General features: G+C 42.2%; 3 protein-coding genes across 6 annotated transcripts in view; 2 read left to right on the forward strand and 1 right to left on the reverse strand.

The window, feature by feature from the left end:
• The window catches only part of hdac7a (histone deacetylase 7a), a 42903-nt gene extending 36818 nt beyond the window's left edge, over positions 1-6085 (forward strand). For both annotated transcript variants that reach the window (XM_058083920.1, XM_058083919.1), the window contains exons 22-26: positions 1859-1977; positions 2207-2340; positions 2409-2490; positions 2591-2729; positions 4801-6085. In XM_058083920.1, coding sequence (XP_057939903.1) covers positions 1859-1977; positions 2207-2340; positions 2409-2490; positions 2591-2729; positions 4801-4843 — 517 coding nt within the window. In that variant the 3' untranslated portion in view covers positions 4844-6085. The remainder of the gene's footprint in view (positions 1-1858; positions 1978-2206; positions 2341-2408; positions 2491-2590; positions 2730-4800) is intronic.
• A 2251-nt stretch (positions 6086-8336) lies between these two features.
• LOC131136734 (E3 ubiquitin-protein ligase TRIM39-like) lies at positions 8337-23313 on the forward strand. Its single transcript, XM_058083921.1, has 5 exons — positions 8337-8665; positions 16785-17424; positions 18697-18836; positions 20696-20863; positions 22242-23313. The coding sequence occupies exons 2-5, from the start codon at positions 16885-16887 to the stop codon at positions 22948-22950; spliced, it is 1557 nt and encodes a 518-aa protein (XP_057939904.1). The 5' UTR covers positions 8337-8665; positions 16785-16884; the 3' UTR covers positions 22951-23313.
• LOC131136735 (twist-related protein 2-like) lies at positions 9076-15299 on the reverse strand. 3 transcript variants are annotated; one of them, XR_009131797.1, is made up of 3 exons: positions 15169-15299; positions 9518-9619; positions 9076-9308 (listed from the first exon to the last, which is right to left on the reverse strand). XR_009131797.1 is itself a non-coding variant. In XM_058083923.1 (3 exons), the coding sequence occupies exon 1, from the start codon at positions 12296-12298 to the stop codon at positions 11702-11704; it is 597 nt and encodes a 198-aa protein (XP_057939906.1). In that variant the 5' UTR covers positions 12299-12657; the 3' UTR covers positions 9076-9308; positions 9518-9619; positions 11423-11701. The 3 variants fall into 3 exon arrangements, 2 of the variants coding, with proteins under 2 accessions (XP_057939906.1, XP_057939905.1); XM_058083923.1 differs by lacking the exon at positions 15169-15299 and adding an exon at positions 11423-12657; XM_058083922.1 differs by lacking the exon at positions 15169-15299 and adding an exon at positions 11419-12657.
• Positions 23314-23634: the final 321 nt, after the last annotated feature.

Genomic DNA, 23634 nt, shown 5'->3' on the forward strand with positions numbered 1-23634 from the left:
ACATATTGCGCAACTGCAGGGTCTTGAGACACATGCTAACTCGCAAACTAGAGAGCTAGCGACCTAAACGGTAGCGTTCAAGTTATTTCCTTTAAACTTAAATAGCCAAAAACTTACCACTTCCACACGGGTAGGGAGGATAACTACTAACAGTTATTTAACCTTTTAACATGGACATTAATCAAACGTAATAATTTTTTCTGGGTTCATTAAACTTTCCTATCAAGGCGGGGGCCTCAAACTAGTGTCCTGCGGGCCACATTTGGCCCACGGGCCGCGTGTTTGAGACCCCTGGTCTAAATGCTAAGCGTACAGCCGTGCCTGCACCGATTTTCATGGGTAAATCTGTACTTAGTTGCTCTCTCTTTAGGGCTCGATGCGTGGGCTTTTATGGTTGTTGGTTTTTGTGGTTATATGAGGGGGGGGGCGAGTGAGTGTCGGCATGCTTTGAATCAACTTTAGGTGGGTCAAAACTTAACAAGACCCCCGCAAAAACATGCTGATATGTGACATTAAAACCATTTCCTTGTGACCTTTAAGTTGTTTATTGCCGTACGGAAATGCATGATTTATCTCTGCGTGCGCTCCATTTTGAGTATGAGCTCATGTTGTCCATCTGCGTGCAGTCATGACAGCGTCGTGTGTTTATGTGTGTGTACAAAGACACGGATATAGAGGCTAGCGGTGGAGGGGGGGGTGGGGGTGGGGGCCGGGTGGGTTCTCCATAGTCCCCAGGCGGAATAATGAAGGTAAATGGATCCCAGATGGACTGTTTTCCTCCTTTTCCTCTGTGTTGTCAATGACGTGAGGAGAGTGACAGCCCTCTAATAGGGAACAGACTTGCTCATTCTGGCTTTGAACTCAGCCGCCTGAGCTGGGCTCCAGTCCATTCTCACCAACCCCCCCCCCCCCCCCCCCCCCCCCCCCCCCAAAAAAAAAAAAAAAAATTGCAGTACAATGGAAACCTTTTTTCACGAGCACCGACAATCAAAACAATGTTGTTGCACCCTGTTTTAGAGGCACTGCAGGATATTCTTACCTCTGTTATGCTCTCATGAATGCAGCTTTGTTGTTATTGTTGTTATTTACCAATCCAGGCAAATATTCTGGCACCATCCATCCCCAGTTATGTTACCTTCTTATTATATAACTCCTTACTTCTAAAATCACAAATACTTTAACTTGCTGATATAGTTCATCTTCAAACAGCTAAAATAATGCATAAGGCTAAAAATAACCAATTACCGAAAAATGTCATCCAATACTTCTCTACAAGAGAGGAGAAATATGATCTCAGGGAAGAACTACATTTGAAACACTTATATGCTAGGACTACGTTAAAAAGCCATAGCATTTCAGTATGTGGAATCAAACTATGGAATAGATTGAGTAAGACCCTCAAACAATGCACAACGATGAGCCAATTCAAGAAACAATACAAGCAGTTGATGTTTGCTAAATACAAGGATGAAGAGTCTTGAACCAGTCATGATGTGCTATATATATCACTATATTGACACTTACTATGGTACACATTATGTCATTGGATGGTCATATCACCTCGTACTTTGGTACGTGACAAAAAATTAAATAAAAGTAAAATAAAGTTCAAAAAAAAAACAAAACTAAAAAATACTAGGAAAGCAGGAAGTGAACAAATGTAACTGTTACTGATTGTAAAAGTACCAGATGGAGGGGTAGGATTTAATAAGCTTTGCTTCTTCCTACTCCTTTTGGACATGTGGAACTGTGAACTGATTATGTGATGCATTCAATTGTAATCTGATGCATGTTCAAATGAAATTAAACCATTACTATTTTAGCACCATCAAATGACTTTGTGTATCATTGTGTGCAGGACCGTGGTGATGCCCATCGCCCAGGAGTTTTCCCCAGATGTCGTTCTGGTATCAGCAGGGTTTGACGCTGCCGAGGGCAACCCCGCACCTCTTGGAGGATACAAGGTGTCCGCCAAATGTAAGCAAGGCTCTTCACCGAACTCTTGGATTTTTAGTCCCTTGCATCCTGAGTGGTATTAATAGATAATCATAGCTGCTGTGACTGCATGTCTGACCATAATTATAGCGACTGCTGGTTGTCACGGTGGAGCAGGAGGTCAAACTATATATACTGTATGCGTCTTGGACAAATATTTGGAAAACGGACAGCTCAGTCACTCATGCTAACATGTGTGGGTGTGTTCCAGGTTTTAGCTTTCTGACCCGCCAGCTGATGTCCCTGGCGGGGGGCCGTCTGGTTTTGTCGCTGGAAGGCGGTCACGACCTCACTGCGATCTGCGACGCATCCGAGGCCTGCGTCAGTGCACTACTCGGTGCACAGGTGGGGCATGATGGGTAATGGAGTTTTCTGAATGAACAAATATGTTCCTTACATATTTAATGTCTTAGGATTCACTGTCAGAAGAGGTCTTGCTCCAGAAACCAAATTCTAACGCCATTCGATCTCTGCAGACTGTCATACAAATACAAAGTGAGCAGTGTTTTTTTTTTTATTATCTACTGTATTTATTTTACAATTTTATTATTTTATATGTTTGATTCCACTGCATGGTCTGTGCTTTGTGTTGCAGGTCAATACTGGCAGAGCGTGAAGGCTTACAGCACTTCCGTGGGTCTGTCCTACCTGGCCGCACAGAGACGAGACTGTGAGGAAACGGATGCTGTTAATGCTCTGGCCTCACTTTCTGTGGGAGCGCTTTCCAACAAGAGGTAGGACTGGACTAGCCCCATCGCTATTATGTAGCAGCGAGGTTATTCATCAATCCGAGACATTTTTAAATTGTCATTAATGTTGCTTTTATTCTTGAAAAAAAACATCCTAATTTGGATTAAGGGCAGGGCTCGACAATAACGATGTACCGATGGCCCGGGGAAAGTTAAAACAAAATTCGGGCAAGTAAATCCAATCAGTGATATTCCCGTCGGGCAAGTGCGAAGAGTTTTTTTAAAAGCGGTTCTTGTTGGGTGTTGGTAAAACACGGACTGCGTAATTCCGGTGGTAATTTTCAAACTAATCCTTGCAAATCTTGAAATGGACCAATCAGAATTGTTTATTTAGACCGTGGTGTCCGGAGTCCACAGTCCGCGTTTTACCCACACCCGTTCTTGTTCGCGATCAACCAATCAGCGATCGTTTGACTAGAAAAACATCTATCATGGCGTCCCTGCCAACATCGTCTAATTCTTCAACAACTTCTGAAGGAAAAACACCAAAAAGTGATTAAACAGTGCCTCCGAAACAAGTATTTTATTAGCGGCAGCAAATAAAAAATGATGGCACAGGTGAGTGAATCACTTTGCTGTGACAATTTTAAAATCAACTAGAAAATTCCAGCGGAAATTTTGATGGGCTTGCCACCTGTGCCGTGAACCTCGGGCCCGGTGTACCAACAGCTATCGTGCTAGCACCTAGCAAGAAAGTCTCAAGTACTGAAAAGGTTGATGCAGTCCCATAGTGTCCCCACGTCATGCCATGTGTCTATTTGCCTTTAGACATGAGTAAATTAGCTTAAATGCTAACATGCTAACGGCTACCATGCTAGCACCTAGCAAGACAGCCTCAGGTCCCGAAAAGTTTGGGGCAGTCCCATAGTGTCCCCACATCATGCCATGTGTGTATTTGCCTTTAGACATGAGTAAATTAGCTAAAATGCTAACATGCTAACGGCTACCATGATAGCACCTAGCAAGATAGCTTCAAGTCCCAAAAGTGTTAAAGCAGTCACACAGTGTCTCCACATCATGCCATGTGTGTAGTTGCCTTTAAACATAAGTAAATTAGCTTAAATGCTAACATGCTAACAGTCATCGTGCTAGCACCTAGCAAGAGAGCCTCAAGTTTAGAAAGTGCCAAAGTTGTCCTATAACTTCCCTACATCATGCCATATGGGTGTTTGCCTTGAGACATGAGTAAATTAGCTTAAATGCTAACATGCTAACGCCTACCATGCTAGCACTTAGCAAGAGAGCCTCGAGTTTAGAAAGTGCCAAGCTTGTCCTTTAACTTCCCTACATCATGCCATGTGTGTATTTGCCTTTACACATGAGTGAATTAGTTTAAATGCTAACATGCTAAGGGCTACCATGCTAGCAGCTAACAAGAGGGCCTCAAGTTTAGAAACTGCCAAGGTTGGCGGATAACCTCCCTGCATCATGCCATGTGTGTATATGCCTTTAGACATGAGTAAATTAGCTTAAATGCTAACATGCTAACGGCTACCATGATAGCACCGAGCAAGAGGGCCTCAAGTTTAGAAACTGCCAAAGTTGGCGGATAACCCTTCCTGCATCATGCCATGTGTGTATATGCCTTTAGACGTGAGTAAATTAGCTTAAATGCTAACATGCTAACGGCTACCATGATAGCACCTAGCAAGATAGCTTCAAGTCCCAAAAGTATTAAAGCAGTCCCACAGTGTCCCCACATCATGACATCATAGACTGCTGCTTTGCAGCTGTCTATGGGGCTTGTAATGGCTGGGCAAGCCCATAATAATTTATTGTTTAATAAGCACAATGTTTATTCAATCATGAATGTACTTTATTTATCAAGGCAAAGTGCCTAGAAGTCTCTTGACAATCCAGATTTCCATGCAACGTCATGATCTATGTAAGAAAACAACCACAAGAAATGATAATTATTTAATCTTTATTTGAGATTTTAATGCGATGTCACAAAAATTAGATGATATCATTATGGCACCTAAGGATTCCCCATTGGCAAGTCATTTTTGTTTTTAATATAGAGCCCTGATTAAGGCGTTTTGTGTGTTTGTGATAGCCTTCCAGATGAGCCAATGGAGCATGACAATGACTCCATGTGACCACCGATCACATCACTCAGCTCACCTCCAGGACAGGAACCCCCCTCCCCCTCGTGTAGCACTGGACCTCCAGCACTGCTCACAAAGCATCCACCCCACCTGCCTTTAGTCTTTGCATTTGATGATATAATACAAGCACCTCAATGCTGGGAACCATTCAGCGGTAACCTTATGAAACCTCACCAAAGAACAACAGTTTTTTTTTTATTTTTAAATATGGACTTTTTGACTGACAATGAATTGTATCTTTTGTACAGTACGACGATGTTTGAAGCACTATGTTGCAGATGCTGTCTCTCTCTTTGCCTCAACTTTGCCTTAGCGTTGGGACCAAGGATTTTTGGATTCCTTCCCTCGTGCCACCTTGCCTCTAAAAAAAAACGTATTTTTTGAAACAACTCTTGACAGGTGAAAACACGCAGACACACACATAAGAAAATAATCAATGGCAAAACAGTGTATTTAATGTATGTTAACCACTATGAGACAATGATAACTGTGGATACAAATGTATTGCTTGATTGCACTTTTCATTCCTTAATGTGAAGTGTAAGAGATTCCAAAGGTCCTCATTGCAATCTTAGATGGACTTCACTTTTTACACTTTTGGACCAAGATACTGTAGAATTGAACATCCCATAAAGAAAAGCAGCATTTTATAATATACCACTCATATTTTTGCTATAAATAGTTCATTCCGTAGCGCCACCACTGTGACTATTCGATACATAGCAATCAAGTTGAACAATGCACTTGGACGCATGACATCACCCAGCAAAGTGCTTTAATATGATGGATATAGGCTAGGGATTTAAACCTGTGGATTGGTATTTGTGTCGTGTTGTTTAGACTGAATTGAGTCTTGCAAACTATGCTTCATATTTCACCGTGCGCTGTTCACGTATCATCATCATCATCATCATCATCATCATCATCATCATGTACATCAGAAAAAACCTGTTACATTCCTTGCATCAGGGAGACTTAATACTGCACTCGCAACAATTTTTAGTAGGATTTTGCACAAGAATGTGTTCACTGCACTCAATTAGTATCAGTCCGGTGTACTTTTGTTATTAAAAATATATAAAAATAGCCTTTTTGTTGCAAAATACAGTGGATATCGAAAGTGAACTGCCCTGTTAAAATAGTTTTCATGCTAAATCAATTACTATCCAAGTACTTCTGCTGTGGTGTCATAGGTATTTATTACTAATCATTACTAATAAGGTGCTATTGAAATTTTTTTTTATTAAAAATAGACACACGGCCGACTGGTTAGCGTGCACGCCACACAGCTAGGAGACCAGAGTTTGATTCCACCCTTTAGGGTACACCCTGCACTGGTCGCCAGCCAATCACAGATGTATTATATTACTGTATAGAAATATTTAACAAATTAATTATAGTATAGTATAAAGAGTATAAGCACAGTATCGGCATATGGGTTCGATTCTCCGCTTGTTCGTGCGTGGGTTTTCTCCGGGTACTCCGGTTTCCTCCCACATTCCAAAAACATGCTAGGTTAATTAGCAACTCCAATTGTCCATAGGTATGAATGTGAGTGTGAATGGTTGTTTGTCTATATGTGCCCTGTGATTGGGTTTCTGGCGACCAGTCCAGGGTGTACCCTGCCTCTCGTCCAAAGACAGCTGGGATAGGCTCCAGCACCCCCCGCGACCCTCGTGAGGAAAAGCGGTAGAAAATGAATGAATGAATTATAGTATAAGCTGCACGGCGGTCGAGTGGTTAGCACGCAGGCCTCACAGTTCAATTCCACCCTCGGGCCATCTCTGTGTGGAGTTTGCATGTTCTCCCCGGTGCATGCGTGGGTTTTCTGCGGGTACTCCGGTTTCCTCCCACATTCCAAAAATATGCTAGGTTAATTAGCGACTCCAAATTGTCCATAGGTATGAATGTGAGTGTGAATGGTTGTTTGTCTATATGTGCCCTGTGATTGGGTTTCTGGCGACCAGTCCAGGGTGTACCCTGCCTCTCGTCCAAAGACAGCTGGGATAGGCTCCAGCACCCCTTGCAACCCTTGTAAGGATAAGCAGTAGAAAATGAATGAATGAAAAATAGACATCACACCCCTGTTTAATCAGCCATTACTATTCTGGCGCAGTCAAAGTCATTCGATGTCCTCATTAATGCTAATTGTTTGTTATTTTTGAATTCCAGCAACATAGCAATCTCGGTCATTACTATTCCAGCGCCATCAAAGCACTTATATATCATCATATTATTATTGTTGTGGTTACTTCTAGCATACCATGTTCCATGAATGTACTATTTTGGTGCAGCAGTTCATTCTAGTATATAAAAGTAAGGATTTCAAAAAGTGAATCTGTGTTCCCATAAATAGCTGCAAGGGTTCCACTGTTTGTGTGACGTCCTATTAAATTCACCTTGTTGTACTTTCTACTCGTCCACGTGAAGCCGAGTTGCCTTAAAGCTCCCGGTTAAATCTGATGTCATTTAATATGCAAAATCCTAGCCAAATTGTTTTGTTATGAACTTTTCTGCTACAATGTTTACTTTGTAACCAGAATTGTCCTTTTTACGACTTAAGTCCTGATTTGTGTCACCTCAGGGGATTTGTTTTGCTTCAATTTTTCTCCAATTTTAACCATAATTAAAATTCTATGAGTATAAAGTGAAACAGTAATGTTACTTTAAGGAAATATGGCTTCTATTGACATGTTTAATGCAGTAGACTCCCATGTGTTACTTGTCCAACAATAGAAGGAAACATTTTTTATTCTTCACATGACAGCATTTAAACATGTGACTCTGGACAAGTGTGTCCATGAAGTAAGTGTATGATTGTGTGTGTTTTGTTTGCATGTACACTTACTATGGAGTAGTGTATGTGCAGTCCTGATATGTGTGTGTGTGTGCTCATTGTTTCATGATGCAAATACTCCTAATTGTTGCCTTTTACTGAATGATGTCATGAGTGTGTACTCTCCTTTTAAGAAAATACACTGTGTACATAAATACCGTAAATAGAAAGCTCCAAAGACCAAAATACACACTTTGTTGTTGTGTATTGGTAACTTTTTTCTTAATTAACTAACTGGACTTAAAGTAATACTGTACTGAATTCATGCTACTCTTTGCTAATGACCTGTACGTGTTTTGTCAATCTTTTTTCCTACCAATATGTATGTATAGAAAGATGTTCTATTTTGTACTATTTTTGTTGTTGTCTTTTCCTTTTAGATTAAAAAGAAATACCTTTTGGAAACAACTACGTTATTGTGGTGGGGGGGTGCTCACTATGCTCATTATGTATTCATTCTCCAACCTCTCTGATTGGCCAGTCACACACAGCGACCGCCCCCCTCTCTCTCTCTTTCTCGACGCTTCAGCTGTGCCTCATTCATGTAAACAGGACACGGAGCAATTGTGAAATTTAACTTTAATTAGCTTGAAGATTAACACAATTCCTCCACTTTTTTTTAGGTTTTCTACAGTCTTTTGTTTTTTTTTTTTTTTAATCTAAAGTAACTTGTTAAACTTGTTCCGTAACATGCGCGGTACACAACAATTCACTTGGGTTAGCGTTACCGCTTTTCCCTGTGAAATGTGATTTTGTCTTATTCCATGAACTCATTATAAAACAGGCGTGCTACCTGTACTGTAAGAATTGTATTAGTTTTCAGTTAGCAATATACGGAAAGTATTTACTGGCCACTACATTAGGTACAAAGACAGCAAGCTAGCATAGCCAGCGATGACACAGGAGACATGCCAGGGCGGCGCCGAAGGGGATTGACAGTAGACTGCAGCCAATCAGGACGCAGAAGACAATTGAAGGTAAGGAAGAGAGAGGGTCTTCCCACAATGCATTTCTTCTTAAAGAGCCAGGCTCGGATTGTAAAATCGTTTTTACTCTGTAAAAAAAAGCACTACAAAAATCAATTACAACAACACTTCCAACGGAGAACACTATTTAAATGTTCAACAGCATGCTTAAAATCTAATTTTAACCTCCATGTTGCATTTGTGATTTTCTCCTTTTACCCCCCCCCCCCCCCCCCACACTTTTTAATGACTGTATTCAGAGCCAAAACAATGAAAAGCACCTCTAAAAGGTTCCAAGGCTATAAAATACCCCATAGCGCTTTTTAATTGCACATTCTAGAATGTTCTTTTTGGATGTGTGTCAGTGTTCCTCACTGACCAGGCAAAGGAAGGCGTGCAGACCTCATTAAATATGGGTGAACTTTAACAAGAGACTCGAGACATAGAATTTGAACTGAACTTTATTTATAAAGACAGATTGTGATAGAATGATATTTGTCTCTGTAAACACATTTGTCCCAAATATAGCATAACATGCATATTCCTCACGTCTTTGGTCCACTTCTTTCTTATCAGTGATATTCTAGACAGTTCTCTTTTCCAAAGTCCACATGACCAGAATGGTCAAAATGGCGGCATGGCGCAGACAACAACACTGCAAAGAAAGAGAAAGACATTAAATTGTGGAAATATTGGAGTAAAGTTGGATTTACCAAAGTAAAAGGTGATAAGAAGGCACATAAGAAGTTCACATTATGTAGTGTAGGATGGTTGTTTTTATGCAGGAAAATCTTCATATTTTCAGTTGGACAGTGAACTAAAGCCCCTTTCACACAGGCGGTCTTTAAGTTTATATTTAAGTACCTGTGTTGAGCCTTTATTCATGCATCGCAGGTCAGTGTGAAAGGTACCAACAATGAATGAAGGGTCAAAGTTGATTCAGAAATTTCAGAGGCGGGACAGCACCTGTGTGGAAGGGAAAGGCAGACAGCAAAAATACTTTAAAGGGGAACTATTATGCTTTTTGCACTTTTCTGACCTATAAATGTAGTTAGAATGTTGTATTACTGTGTTAATTGATGCCAAAGTTTCAGATAATGAGCATTTGTGCATTTAGAAGTGAGCCCAGAAAGAAGTTTCAGATGGCTCAAAACGCTTGGTTTCAGAAGGCGTGGTAAAACTGCCCCTTTGTGATGTCACAGAGGAGCAGATGTCCATATAAGCCCTCCCTCAAGCTCTGCTACTCTGTTTACAAAATAAGCTCAGGTACAAGTTAGCTCAGGCAGAGCTAACGGTACCTCTGACAAAGTGTGTCCGACAATGAGCGCCCTTGAGGGCCGTGTATGGAATGAATAAAAACAGACCGTTTTGGCAAAAAAATACAACTGGAATAGGTGTATATTCTGGAAGATCTAGAAAGTTTTATGTGCAGGTTATTGTGTGTAGCTGCTCTATAGGAGTCCCATATAATATAATATAATATAATATAATATAATAATAGGTACCATTCAACACTTGACAGTAACTTTATGGCATACTCGTAATGGGCGGGGCATACACCGGAAGTGGGCATGGGTTAAGCGGGAATTGTCAAGGAAATAGTTGAATCAAAGTCAGCATTAGTGTGTATGTGAGGTGGGCAGTAAGGGGGGGCACACCTATCCATGTGTGCTGCATAAATCAGCTTTCACCTCCTCCATCACTCCCGGTGCTTTATGGGTGCCCCTCGCACCCCCATTCCCACATCAATGTTCAGAGTCCACCGCCCCACATCAGCGTTCTCCTTTGATGGCGTCGTCTATGATTCGGAGCTTGATTTCATTAGGCAGCGCTAATGCCTTGATCTTGTTTTTTTATTTTATCTGACAGGAGCTGGACATGAGTCAAAGATTCGCTAGATCAGGGGTCTCAAACACGCGGCCCGCGGGCCAAATGTGGCCCGCAGGACATTAGTTTGAGGCCCCCGCCTTGATATGAAAGTTTAATGTTAGTGCGGCCCGCGCAAGTTTGATATGGATGCTGTATGGTATCATGTACCCAGAAAAAATTATTACGTTTGATTAATGTTCATGTTAAAGGTTAAATAACTGTTAATAGTTATCCTCCCTATCCGTGTGGAAGTGGTAAGTTTTTGGCTATTTAAGATTAAAGGAAATAACTTGAAGGCTACCGTTTAGGTCGCTAGCTCTCTAGTTTGGGAGTTAGCATGTGTCTCAAGACCCTGCAGTTGCGCAATATGTAAATTAAAAAAAAGTATAAATGTGACTATAGTCGTGTTTTGTCATGTCTACAGGGCTCTAATAATTCTTTGTTAATTTTAATCTGAAAAAAATAATTTGTCTACCCACCAACTATATGTCGTTTCTTAGGTTTTATTATTTGCCGTTTTATTATTATTATTATTATATTTATTTATTACTGATTGATTGATTATCTTTATTCTTGATTTGTTTATTTATTTTTCATCTTATTTTGTGCAGAAAAATAAAAATTAAGATATTTGAGAACAGTGGAATGTTTTCAGAGCTTTTCTTGTAGAAAATCGGAACAAAAGCAAAGTTTATTCATTTTTCTGTTTTTAAAAAAGCGCTGGTTTTTTTTGTGGAAAACCTGATGCGGTCCAGCCTTGCCCAGACCCTAGCTCCAGTGGCCCCCAAGTAAATTGAGTTTGAGACCCCTGGTCTAGATGATGATTTCATGGAAAAAAAACAAGTGAAAGATTCTCTATATGTCTGTAGTTAAGAAAGAAACATAAGAATGCATACCTACATTGATGATGGTGCTCAAGGTGCTGCTGATGGTGGAACTAAGGGTCAAACTTTGTTACCCAAAGAAGTCAAGAGATCCAAAAGGGAGACATCAGCTCTTCGAGACCAACAGAAGACTTAACAACAATGAACTATTCTAAGGTTCAAAAGCAGATAACAGTCCAAAAGCTTCTCATCCAAAGTCTTTGCCTCAACATTGAGCCAATGATGTAACCTGAGATGGATGAGTCCATTTTAAACGTGACCCCATGTGATTCTGTCCATTGTTGAAGATGAAAGACTAATGTCCAGCAGACATGGTGGACCAGGTTCCTTCCATCCTCCACACAGAGAAGGCGTAACTCAGCCTATCATGGGCAAGGTAGTTACACCCGCTCAGCTTGGAGTCCATCTCGTCACTCTGTAGGACCTGGTACAGGAAGTCAATGTAGCGTGACGCTAGCTTCAAGGTCTGGATCTTGCTGAGCTTGTCCGATGGGAGCGTGGGGATAATTTTCCTCAAGGACGCGAAGGCCTCATTGAGGGATTGCGTTCTCTGCCGTTCGCGGATGTTGGCGATCACTCTTTGGCCGTGAGGGTCCTCCAGAGACGTCAAATCGCCAGGACTCGGACCTGGAACTGGGGAAATGCACGGTCCTGAAGAACAAAGCTGATGCTGAGGGCTGCTTTTGATTTTTTTGGGAGCGTAAATGTAGACCTCATCTACAGGGTCGATTGTTGGAGTGGTAGAGTCGTCTGCCGGAGGTTTTCCGGTGCTTCGTTTCCGTCTGCCGAGTCCAGGTGTTGCTACAAGGACCGGGCAGGCATTGGAAGGTGGTTTTCCTGTGTTCTCCTCTCCCGATGGAGGATCACTACTAGTCTGTTGCTCCTCTCTCATACTTCTTTTCCAAGTTAGAGTTGACTTTCCTCCCGTTCTGTCTTGTATTCAGTTTCGTCTTTTTCTGGTCTTCAAGCTACCGTTTATCCAATTCAAAGACTTGTCCTTCATCTACAGTCAGCCAGCTAGTCATCTCTCCCCAGCGTCACACCGCATTGGTCGTCCTCCAGCTTGCGTGTGATCCAACAGAAACTTCAATCTGGGAGGGGACATTGGAAAGCTCGTCGGACCGCCCATGTGATTCACTGATTGGTGTGGAGCACTGCAGGAATCCTAAACTATGGAGTACCGTGATCAAAGGGAGAAGGTGTCTGGTAGAGCCAAACCAAATCAAACCTCAATGACGTCGCCGTGGAGGCTTCCCGGCTTTATTGGTTCCAGATTTGCCCCTCTCTAAGCCGCCCCCCCCCCCATGCTACACATCCTTGCTTGCTCTTTCTCACCCCTTTCTCCTTTATATTTCTCTTACTAAGTATAGCTGCACGATGATGTTCTTTAACCCTTAAGAGGTTCCTAAAAATCACTCACAGACCTTGATCTAATGACAAAAATATTAGCCTACCAACATTTATATAAGCGTGTGTATATATAAGTCCGGCCTCTCTCTGATGTTATCTCCAAGGAATCTAACATGTAATGTCTCTTTGATGTACTTGTTCCTGATCCTATCCATCCTGGTCACTCCCATTGAGAACCTCAGCATCCTTATCTCTGCTACCTCCAGTTTTGCTAACTGTCTTTTCAGACAGTAGTGCAGTCTGGTGGACAAATATTAAAATTACAAATATGAAGCCAGTAGTAGTAGTTAGAAAAAACATTTTCTAGTGGGTTTTTTAAGCTAATTTAAGAAACAAAGCTGATAATTATAATGTTTTTAAAGATAAAGGTACAAAATGTCCTTGGAATAACAACTATAAGAAACAACACAGAGCTGTGTTTTCTTCCAGTGGCAGCGACTTGGCTCTAATCATAGGCCTTGGAGTGAAGAAGGAGCTGGCTCAGCACCGCACTACTGTGGTCCAATCAGAGATGTAAGCAAAAAAAGAGCTCAAAGGGAGACTTTATAATCTTACATTCATCCAACATGGACTCCTGTACAAATGTCTGGGTGACGAGCGGCAGAGTCAGCACACCTCCGCATAGGGTTTTGTGTATTTTTGAATATCAGCACCATCAAAGATGCTTTGTTTTGGTTTTTGGATAAGGCAGGTTGTTCATGACTATGTGGAAAACATCTGAGTGTGAGTCAACCCATAAATGATCCAACAAGAAAAGAACAACTTGCTTTCTGTTTGCCATGATATTTGCATACGTGAGGGGGTCATTCATTCATTTTGTACCGCTTATCCTCACGAGGGTCGAGGGGGGGGGGGGGGAGTGCTGGGCAAGAGGTGGGGTACTACCCTGGACTGGTGGTCAGCCAATCACAATGCACATATAGACAAACAACCATTCACACTCACATTCATACCTATGGACAATTTGGAGTCGCCAATTAACCTAGCATGTTTTTGGAATGTGGGAGGAAACCGGAGTACCCGGAGAAAACCCACGCATGCACGGGGAGAACATGCAAACTCCACACAGAGATGGCTGAGGGTGGAATTGAACTCGGGTGTCCTAGCTTTGAGGCCTGCGTGCAGACCCTCTTGCTGGGATCGACCAAATACAATAACTTCTGCCTGAGCTTGTTTCGTAAACAGAGTATCAGAGCTTGGGGCAGGGCAGACAGTTTATATATAAGGAAGTCCGTCCCTCTGTGACATCACAAAGAGGCAGTTTTACCACGCCCTCTGAAACCGAGTGTTTCAGGGCTCACTTCCAAATGCGCAAACCTCATTATCTGAAACTTTGGCATGGTTTAACACAAGAATACAACATTCTAACTACATTTATAGGTCAGAAAAGTGGAAAAAGCCATTGAATTTGTTCGATTCTCTTCATGCTATCCCCAAGTATATCCATCTTATTTTGTAAGCTTCTTTTGTACGTCCAGGTTTATGTTTGGTGGAAAACCTTTATTGCTCCTTCACCTTGTTAAAATAAAATAAAATGTACATACAATTATTATAGTGTTTGTTATCACCCTTATATCCATTTGCTTAGACAATAGAAAGTGTTTGAATGTGCTGAAGAGGGAATGTTCCCATGACCCTGATCAGAGACCCCCAGCAACCCCCAGGTCCTGGAGGTGCCTGGAAGTGCCAGCAACGAGCCTGCAGATGTTCATGTTAATCCTGCAATAATGTGCCAAGATAAGAACTTATAAAACAATAAAACAAATAAATACAGTTCGTGCAACTGCCCCCCCCCCCCCCCCCCCCGCTACTCAAGTGCTGACTAGCACTAGAACATACTCTTATGTACTAGCTTAACTGCACCAGCCCCCTATATAAGTAGTCTTGATGGATGGATAAGGCCTTTTGTTTATCTCAATCTCAAACCTTACAATGCCATCACATTTCTGACCTGCTTTCAACTCTTACATAACATCGAAAATTTCCCTCATCACCGCCATGTCTCATATCTCCAATGTTATGTACACACAAATACTGTATGCACCACTGTCCAATGAAATGGACAGAAATTATGTGAATGTGTAATGCTAATCATTCATATTTAGTCAAGCATTTGCATCGTTTATATTGCGGTTAATTATAAAACCTGTTTAGGACTTTCTAAATACTTTTTGTTATATAATTACAGCCATGTAGTCATCTTTACTCTGCTATTATTCTTTGTTTACACTTCAACAATGAATGGATGCTAGCAAGCTAACTAGTTAGCCTCCAATTGACTTATTCTGAATTTAAGAAAGGTTTTCAAACGGCGTTGGGAAAGAAAGACAAAGTAAGAAGACAAAAACTCACTTTTTCCACACGGAACAGGACGAGAACTTCTTTTCAGTGTATCGTGTCGAACATGCCGTGGTTGAAGGTAATGTACCGTCATGTCATGGCTCATTAATGTGTTGTGTCATTACTGACACTCGGTACGTATGACTTCTCCGTTAATATTTTTGGACTTTGGAGATCATTTATAAAGTATTTTAAGGGGTTAGGGACAACTAGAAGTGACTTTCTGATGGAAAAATGGAAGCAAAAGGGGGGTATTATTGCTGTGTTTACACTCAACATGAGTCAAACGTGCAGGTGTCGTGGTACAGGTATAGTGCATGGGATTCAACTGTTTACAAAAGCAGATTCCCACATTTACTGTGTGCCCAGTTTTCCCATACCGGCAGCTCCTGGCTACAAATAAAATCGTAATGGTAATGGTTTAATTTCATTTGAACATGCATCAGATTACAATTGAATGCATCCCATAATCAGTTCACAGTTCCACATGTCCAAAAGGAGTAGGAAGAAGCAAAGCTTATTAAATCCTACCCCTCCATCTGGTACTTTTACAATCAGTAACTGTTATATTTGTTCACTTCCTGCTTTCCCAATATAGTTTAAGATTTAAAAAAAATATACATTTTTATTTTATTTAATAAAAAAAAATATTAAAAAAATTGTTTTTAATTTTTACATTTTATTTTAATTTTTTTAAAACTCATAGTAGATTGTTTCCTTTTTTGGATAGGTATTTGGTATATTATTCTTTTTGTGACTTTCTTCTGCTGAAACATTTAAATGAGTATAGTACAACCTAATCGAATCTAAGAACAATAACACATATCATAGAGATAATTGTGTCTTACCGACACTACAGTCAAGCATGCACAGTCCATCATGCTGGAGCCTATCCCAGCTGAATTTGGGCGATTGGACTGGTTGCCAGCCAATCGGACAATACACACTCACATTCATACCGATGGAGATGTCGGAGCGGAGATTCGAACCCGGGTCTTCATGACCTCCTGACTATGTTGCTAACATGCTAATGACCGTGCGACACCTCCATATATGGAGGTGTCGCACGTTCCAATAATGGAGTATGTTGAGTTGTTTTAGTAGGTTCATTCATTCATTTTCTACCACTTATCCTCACGAGGGTGAGGGCGAGAGGCGGGGTACACCCTGGACTGGTCGCCAGCCAATCACAGGGCACATATAGACAAACAACCATTCACACTCACATTCATACCTATGGACTCCTATTTGGAGTCGCCAATTAACCTAGCATGTTTTTGGAATGTGGGAGGAAACCGGAGTACCCGGAGAAAACCCATGCATGCACGGGGAGAACATGCAAACTCTGGGTGGAATTGAACTCGGGTCTCCTAACTGTGAGGCCTGCACGCTAACCACTCGACCACCGTGCAAATTTTGTACCCTGTGAAGTTAAGGTTATTTTAGGTCATGGAAAAAGCGCAGTTAGTAAAGAGTACAATAACTGTTGCATATTTTGACCATCAACAACCCTCATGTTGTGATGGATTTCCCGTTGCTCGGCAAACAGCCTGTGTGAAAGGAATGCTGTTCTTCCTGGCAAGCATGTTGTACACCGACTGGCTTTCTCATTTTATTGTCACCCACAGCCTTGCCAGGACTCAAGAGGAGAGACAAAGTGGATTAGGATGAGTCTTCCTAGGTTCTGAATAGAGAAACATAGAAACAAGAATATTATTCTTCTTCATCATGAGTGTTTCCAAGCCAGAAGAGCTGCTGGCCTATGAGCTTAGTTGTGCCATCTGCCTTCAGATCTACTCGGACCCCGTCGCTCTCCCCTGCGGCCACAATTACTGCCAGGCCTGTATCTCCCAGTCCACAGGCAAAGCAGAACAAAGCGATGCGGTCTTGCGATGCCCGGAGTGTCGCATGGAGTTTCCGGGTGTTCAATGCCTCCAGAAGAACTTCAAACTGAGCAGCATCGTCGAGGGTTACCTAGCAGCCTCATCTAAGCTGAGCCCTCAACAGGAGAACGAGAAGACGCAGGTGAAAGATTCCGACGATCCGACTGGTGATGTTTCTCACGAAGTGAAGAGTGAAGCTCAGAGCCCAAAGTTGGAGGTGAAGTGCTGTGACACCCACGGGCGTCCCCTGGAGTACTTCTGCTCCACCGATATGACCTTGCTGTGCTCCAAGTGTCTCATGGAGGGTCAACACCACAACCATGACGTTCTTACCTTCGGGGTTGCTGAGGAAGAGATGAGACATGCCTTGGAGATCCGCACCAAGGTAGACCTCTGACCTTTATCTACTCATTATGTTTCTTGACATCATTGTTTTTTTTTCCATATAAATCATATTTAGACATAAGACTTATGTTGTTGATTAGTCAATAATCAACAAGGCATTCAAAAGATGCATTCATGGACAATGAAGTTGTAGTGTTACTGTAATGTAAACTCTAACCAGATTGTTGCTGGAAGAACAGGTTTGAATTATGTCACCGCAGGCTTAATGATCGCGAATAAAAACACAGGCTACTGTTGCGGCCGCAACCTACAGAAACTTGTTCGAACCCTCGATGTCACTTCCTGTCTGTCTCTTCTCCAAGTCCCCAATAAACCACACAAGCACACTTCTTATTTATGTACAGTACAATTGTTGGATATCATAGCATAGGAATGGAAGTAATGCATTAGGGATTAACTAACTAGACTGTTGTTACTGTTGCTATAGTAGAACCTGCAACCCTGAATAGTGTTGATTTTTCACCCATGTATCAGATTACAATTGAATGCATCACATAATCAGTTCACAGTTCCACATGTCCAAAAGGAGTAGGAAGAAGCAAAGCTTATTAAATCCTACCCCTCCATCTGGTACTTTTACAATCAGTAACTGTTACATTTGTTCACTTCCTGCTTTCCTAATATAGTTTAAGTTTTTTTTTACTTTATTTTACTTTTATTTAATTTTTTGTCACGTACCAAAGTAGGAGGTGATATGACCATACAATGACATAATGGGTACCATAGTAAGTGTCAATATAGTGATATATGAGTGTGTGTGTATATATATATATATATATATATATATATATATATATATATATATATATATATATATATATATATATATATATATATATATATATACTCATTGTTTCTTGAATTGGCTCATCGTTGTGCATTGTTTGAGTTCCTTACTCAATCCATTCCATAGTTTGATTCCACATACTGAAATGCTATGGCTTTTTAACGTAGTCCTAGCATATAAGTGTTTCAAAATGTAGTTCTTCCCTGAGATCATATTTCTCCTCTCTTGTAGAGAAGTATTGGATGACATTTTTAGGTAATTGTTTATTTTTAGCCTTATGCATTATTTTAGCAGTTTGAACATTAACCATATCAGCAAGTTTAAGTATTTGTGATTTTAGAAATAAAATCTCTGTAGTTGGTATTATGAATTATCCTTACTTGTTACCAGAATAGCATATCCAGTTCGACTTTTTTGTATTTGAGTTTTTATTCCATGAGTGACACATACATTAAATGTGTGCAGGTGGTTTCCGGTAAGCTGAAGATGACGGACTTTCTCATACAGAAGGCAAAAGAGGAGCAGGGACAGTCTGTGGCTATCGGCGACAAACTGGTCAACAGGGCCGCCACATTGGTGGACGCCATGGCCGCACTGGTGGACGGGTAATGTTGCAGACATATGTCAAAGAGAACATAAAGATATAAATAGTGCTAGCATGTTTTCACCAACAGCATGTAGTGTTTGGGCCTCTTTGTTGTTATTTTCACTTACTTTTTAAAGCTGTCAAGTTATTTTTCAGTTTCTCTACCAAGTCTTAGCGTCCAGATTTTTCATTATCATGTCTATTATAATTCATTCATTCATTTATTCTCACGAGGGTCATGGTGGGTGCTGGAGCCTATCCCAGCTGTCTTTGAGGTTGGAATTGAACGTGGGTCTCCTAGCTGTGAGGCCTGCGTGCTAACCACTCGTCCACCGTGCAGCCTATACTATAATTCATTCATTCATTTTCTACTGCTTCTCCTCACGAGGGTCGTAGGGGGTGCTGGAGCCTACCCTGGACTGGTGGCCAGCCAATCACAGGGCACATATAGACAAACAACCATTCACACTCACATTCATACCTATGGACAATTTGGAGTCGCCAATTAACCTAGCATGTTTTTGGAATGTGGGAGGAAACCGGAGTACCCGGAGAAAACCCATGCATGCACGGGGAGAACCTGCAAACTCCACACAAAGATGGCCAAGGGTGGAATTGAATGCGGGTGTCCTAGCAGCTGTGAGGCTTGCGTGCTAACCACTCGAACACCGTGCAACCTATACTATAATTAATTTGTTAAGTATTTTTATATAGTGATATAATACATCTGTGATTGGCTGGCCACCATTCCAGGGTGTACCCCGCCTCTCGCCTGAAGACAGCCGGGATAAGCTCCAGCACCCCCTGCAACCCTTGTGAGGATAAGCGGTAGAAAATGAATGAATGAATGAATATAAATCATATTTCTATAGTATTTTGAACTTCTATCTTCCCATGCAGTCGGTTACCTGTGCCAGTTAGATACAGCTTTATCACAACAGGAGATACTTTCACTTTGTGCCTCCAGACTTGAAAAGCAGGTCCAGGCAGTGACTGTAACAGAACACATGCCAATCACTGAACCGGTGTCAGTCATTTGTTGTCAGACGGCTGGTTCATCTGCATTTCATGCCAAGATCATTGAGGTCTCATTGGTTTCACGTGGCTTTCACTGAGACACGTGTGCTTGTCAATGTGAGGACGACATTACGAGGATGAAAATAAAAACAAATTGCCCTATTATCAAGTCAAAAGAAATGACGAAGCATTAAAAGTTACGTAACTAGACACACACACTGTCACAACCAGGCTTTCTGGTTCATGGAAAATGACATAATAAATAGATAGGCAGATGTTGCCAGTTTAACTCTGCTGTACATCCATTTTCTATGCCACTTATCCTCGTGAAATAGTCACCAAATTGTTGCTGGAGCGAGAAGCAGCACGGTCTCGCCAGGAAAAGTGCATTTATTTTGGACAAACTGCGCGTTACGTACTGTACGCACCAACAACTGACAAAGTGTGTCCGACAATGAGTGCTCATCCTTGAGCAGGCGAGGTTGCCACATGTTCAGCTTCTCCTCAGTTCCACCACACCAACTGTGTGTCCGACAAAGTGTGTCCGACAATGACATTTGTCCATAGGTATGAATGTGATTGTGTGTGATATGTGACCTGTCCAGGGTGTACCCTACCCAGCTGGGATAGGCTCCAGCATATGCCGGAACCATAAAGGTGTACTAGATTCCTAATTCTTGGCTTATACATATGTCACTCAATTGGATCAGTAGTTTTTTGTTTAATGTGAAATGTGGACGGACTAAAGGTTGATTGAACAATAACACTATCAAATAGCTGAATGGACCCCCCCAACTATAATTTATGAAATGTGTAAAATTAATAAATTTTTCTCTTCCTTTGTCTGGGTGCTCCATTCAGGTACAGGGAGAGATTGCACAAGCTTTTGGAGGAGGAGCAAGGTCAGCGCAGGAAGAGCTGGCAGTTGGGACTGAGTGCTCTGGAGGAGAAACAGCAGCTACTAGTGGACGCACAGCAAAATGCAGCTGAGGTTCTTGAAGTGACGGACACATGCGTCTTCATAAGCAGGTACTATTTTTTATTTAATGATATGTCATTGTTCCATCTCAGGGTCTAATAATAATAGTGTTGACTTATTGCCACATTAAGTCATATTGTACTGAGCAGCCAGGACAGTCTTATGTCACTTACTGTATATTTAAATAAAGATTCTATGGTTGTCATCACATATTGTCACGTATTGTGTGGCGTTACAAAAACTTTTACTTTTACATTTAAATAATATTTTTTTTAGATGAATAGAAGTGTAGGCTGCACAGTGGTCGGGTGGTTAGAACACAGACCTCACAGCTAGGAGACCAGGGTTCAATTCCTCTGTCAGCCATCTCTGTGTGGAGTTTGCATGTTCTCCCCGTGCATGCGTGGGTTTTCTCCGGGTACTCCAGTTTCCTCCCACATTCCAAAAAACATGCTAGGTTAATTGGCGACACCAAATTGTCCATAGGCAATTTGGTTAAGATTACACTCGGCTGTGTTCACCCCTCTAACGCCTTCTCTCCTCCCTCTTTGCCACTTGCGGCAGTGGGAGGGATGGAGGCTGCGCTGCGCCGGACTGCGCTGCGCCGGACTGCGCTGCGCCGGACTGCGCTGCGCCGGACTGCGCTGCGCCGGACTGCGCTGCGCCGGACTGCGCTGCGCCGGACTGCGCTGCGCCGGACTGCGCTGCGCCGGACTGCGCTGCGCCGGACTGCGCTGCGCCTGACTGCCCACAAAAATTGCCGCAGCGTACGCTCACCTGGTGTATGAAATTAGCTCAAACTAACCCTCTAACGCCTTCTCTCCTCCCTCTTTGCCACTTGCGGCAGTGGGAGGGATGGAGGCGTGGGTGCGCTGCGCCAGATTGCGCTGCGCCGGACTGCGCCGGACTGCGCCGGGCTGCGCTGCGCCGGACCGCACTGCGCCGGACCGCACTACGCCGGACTGCGCTGCCCACAAAAATTGCCGCAGTGCACGCTCACCTGGTGTATGAAATTAGCCCGAACTATCAAAATAATGTTGACAATAGTATCGTTTATCTGCAATAATTTGTGAGGGCTGCACGGCGGTCGAGTGGTTAGCACGCAACTAGGAGACATGAGTTCAATCCCACCCTCGGCCATCTCTGTGTGGAGTTTGCATGTTCTCGTGGGTTTTCTCCGGGTATTCCGGTTTCCTCCCACATTCCAAAAACATGCTAGGTTAATTGGTGACTCCAAATTGTCCATAGGTATGAATGTGAGTGTGAATGGTTGTTTGTCTATATGTGCCCTGTGATTGGCTGGCCACCAATCCAGGGTGTACCATGCCCCGCAACCCTCGTGAGTAAAAGCGGTAGAAAATGAATGAATGAATAGAAGTGTCACAAGATGTCTTATATGGCAACCATTGGGTTTTGTATTCATTTTAGGTTTATGGCGATAGAAGAGAAGATGCAGGAGGCCGTTACAGGCACCATCCCCTGCGAGATCCTCACCAAAGCCCCACTCAACACCAAGCAGCTGCAGGCAGGCCTCAGGACCGATGCCTTCCAAGCGGAACTGACCCGCCTCTGCGAGTCCCTCTGCATCCTCCTCAATCCCCTGGAGCTCACCTTCAATTCAAGCACGGCCCACCCCAGCCTCCAGCTGACCAACGACCAGCGCACGGCCAAGTACAGCTCCAGCAAGCAGCCTTACTCCGATCACCCGGAGCGTTTCACCAGCGCCCCGCAGGTCATGTGTAGCCAGGGCTTCTCCAGCGGCGAGCACGTGTGGGTTGTGGAGGTGGGACCCAACAGCATGTGGTCATTGGGGGTATGCTACAAAACCATTCCACGACGCGGAGACCACAGCCGCCTGGGACACAACTCCGTGTCCTGGCGGCTTCAGTGGAAAAATGGGAAATTGACAGCCTGCAAGTCTTTGTCCAGCGTGGTTCTTCGGGATATGGTCAATCAGCCGCTGAAGATTGAGGTGGCACTGGACTATGAAGGTGGCACCCTGATGTTCCACAGCATTAAAGGGCAGAGGGAGCATCTGTACACATTCAAGGCTGGGTTTAAAGAGGCGGTTTACCCGGCTTTCAGTATTCACTCAAACACACCAGACTCCTGGATTACTCTCCAATGTGGCCTGTGAGCGTATGAGCCCCGTGGTATTCTGTCTTTGAACACAACACAAACTATACACATAGGTTTTATATTCCCTGCTTTTATTGTGTCAGGGTACCTAAAACATGTCATATACTCAAAATGTAGAGCTGCAGTGAAGGTAATAAAATGTTAATTTGCTATCTTGCATAATAACATCACTTACATATAGCATTCTAATCAGGCAATAATTTGTTTACACGTATTACTATTTTGATTCATGCAGATGATTACACTTGTTTTCCTTTCTATGAAAAACAATGGAGTTATGTAAATATAGTGAATCGTTATTTTTTCAATAATATGTAAACATGAATTGTGAACTTTTTTCTACACAACAAATAAAAAATGATGATGATACTTGTGTATTGAGTATTTGTATGTATTGTTTTAGATATAATATGTTATATTGGGGTGCAGTAGCTCAGGAGCTACTATGTGTAGCTTTTTAGAGAAATTCCTGTAGTGAATATTAATAATGTGCAACACATTATGCAGTATATTATACAGCATAATACAATTTAAGTTAAGTAAATGTTTAAAAAAATCAATGATATTCATTTATATAAGTGTTTCTATTTAATATTAATATTTGTATTTACCTAGTGCATGAACATGACGGGATTGTTGCCATGTAGGAGTAAAACACGACCTTATATTTAAATGTCAACAA

Source organism: Doryrhamphus excisus, chromosome 10 (genome assembly GCF_030265055.1).
Source record: "Doryrhamphus excisus isolate RoL2022-K1 chromosome 10, RoL_Dexc_1.0, whole genome shotgun sequence".
Taxonomy (NCBI): Eukaryota; Metazoa; Chordata; class Actinopteri; order Syngnathiformes; family Syngnathidae; genus Doryrhamphus; species Doryrhamphus excisus.

Excerpts from the sequence above, each read along its gene's own strand:
- LOC131136734 (XM_058083921.1), top strand. The coding sequence starts at position 16,885 with ATGAGTGTTTCCAAGCCAGAAGAGCTGCTGGCCTATGAGCTTAGTTGT. Across the intron at positions 18,837-20,695 it reads ATGGCCGCACTGGTGGACGG|GTACAGGGAGAGATTGCACA; the intron begins GTAATGTTGCAG and ends TGCTCCATTCAG. Across the intron at positions 20,864-22,241 it reads ACATGCGTCTTCATAAGCAG|GTTTATGGCGATAGAAGAGA; the intron begins GTACTATTTTTT and ends TATTCATTTTAG.
- LOC131136735 (XM_058083923.1), bottom strand. The coding sequence starts at position 12,298 with ATGAGAGAGGAGCAACAGACTAGTAGTGATCCTCCATCGGGAGAGGAG.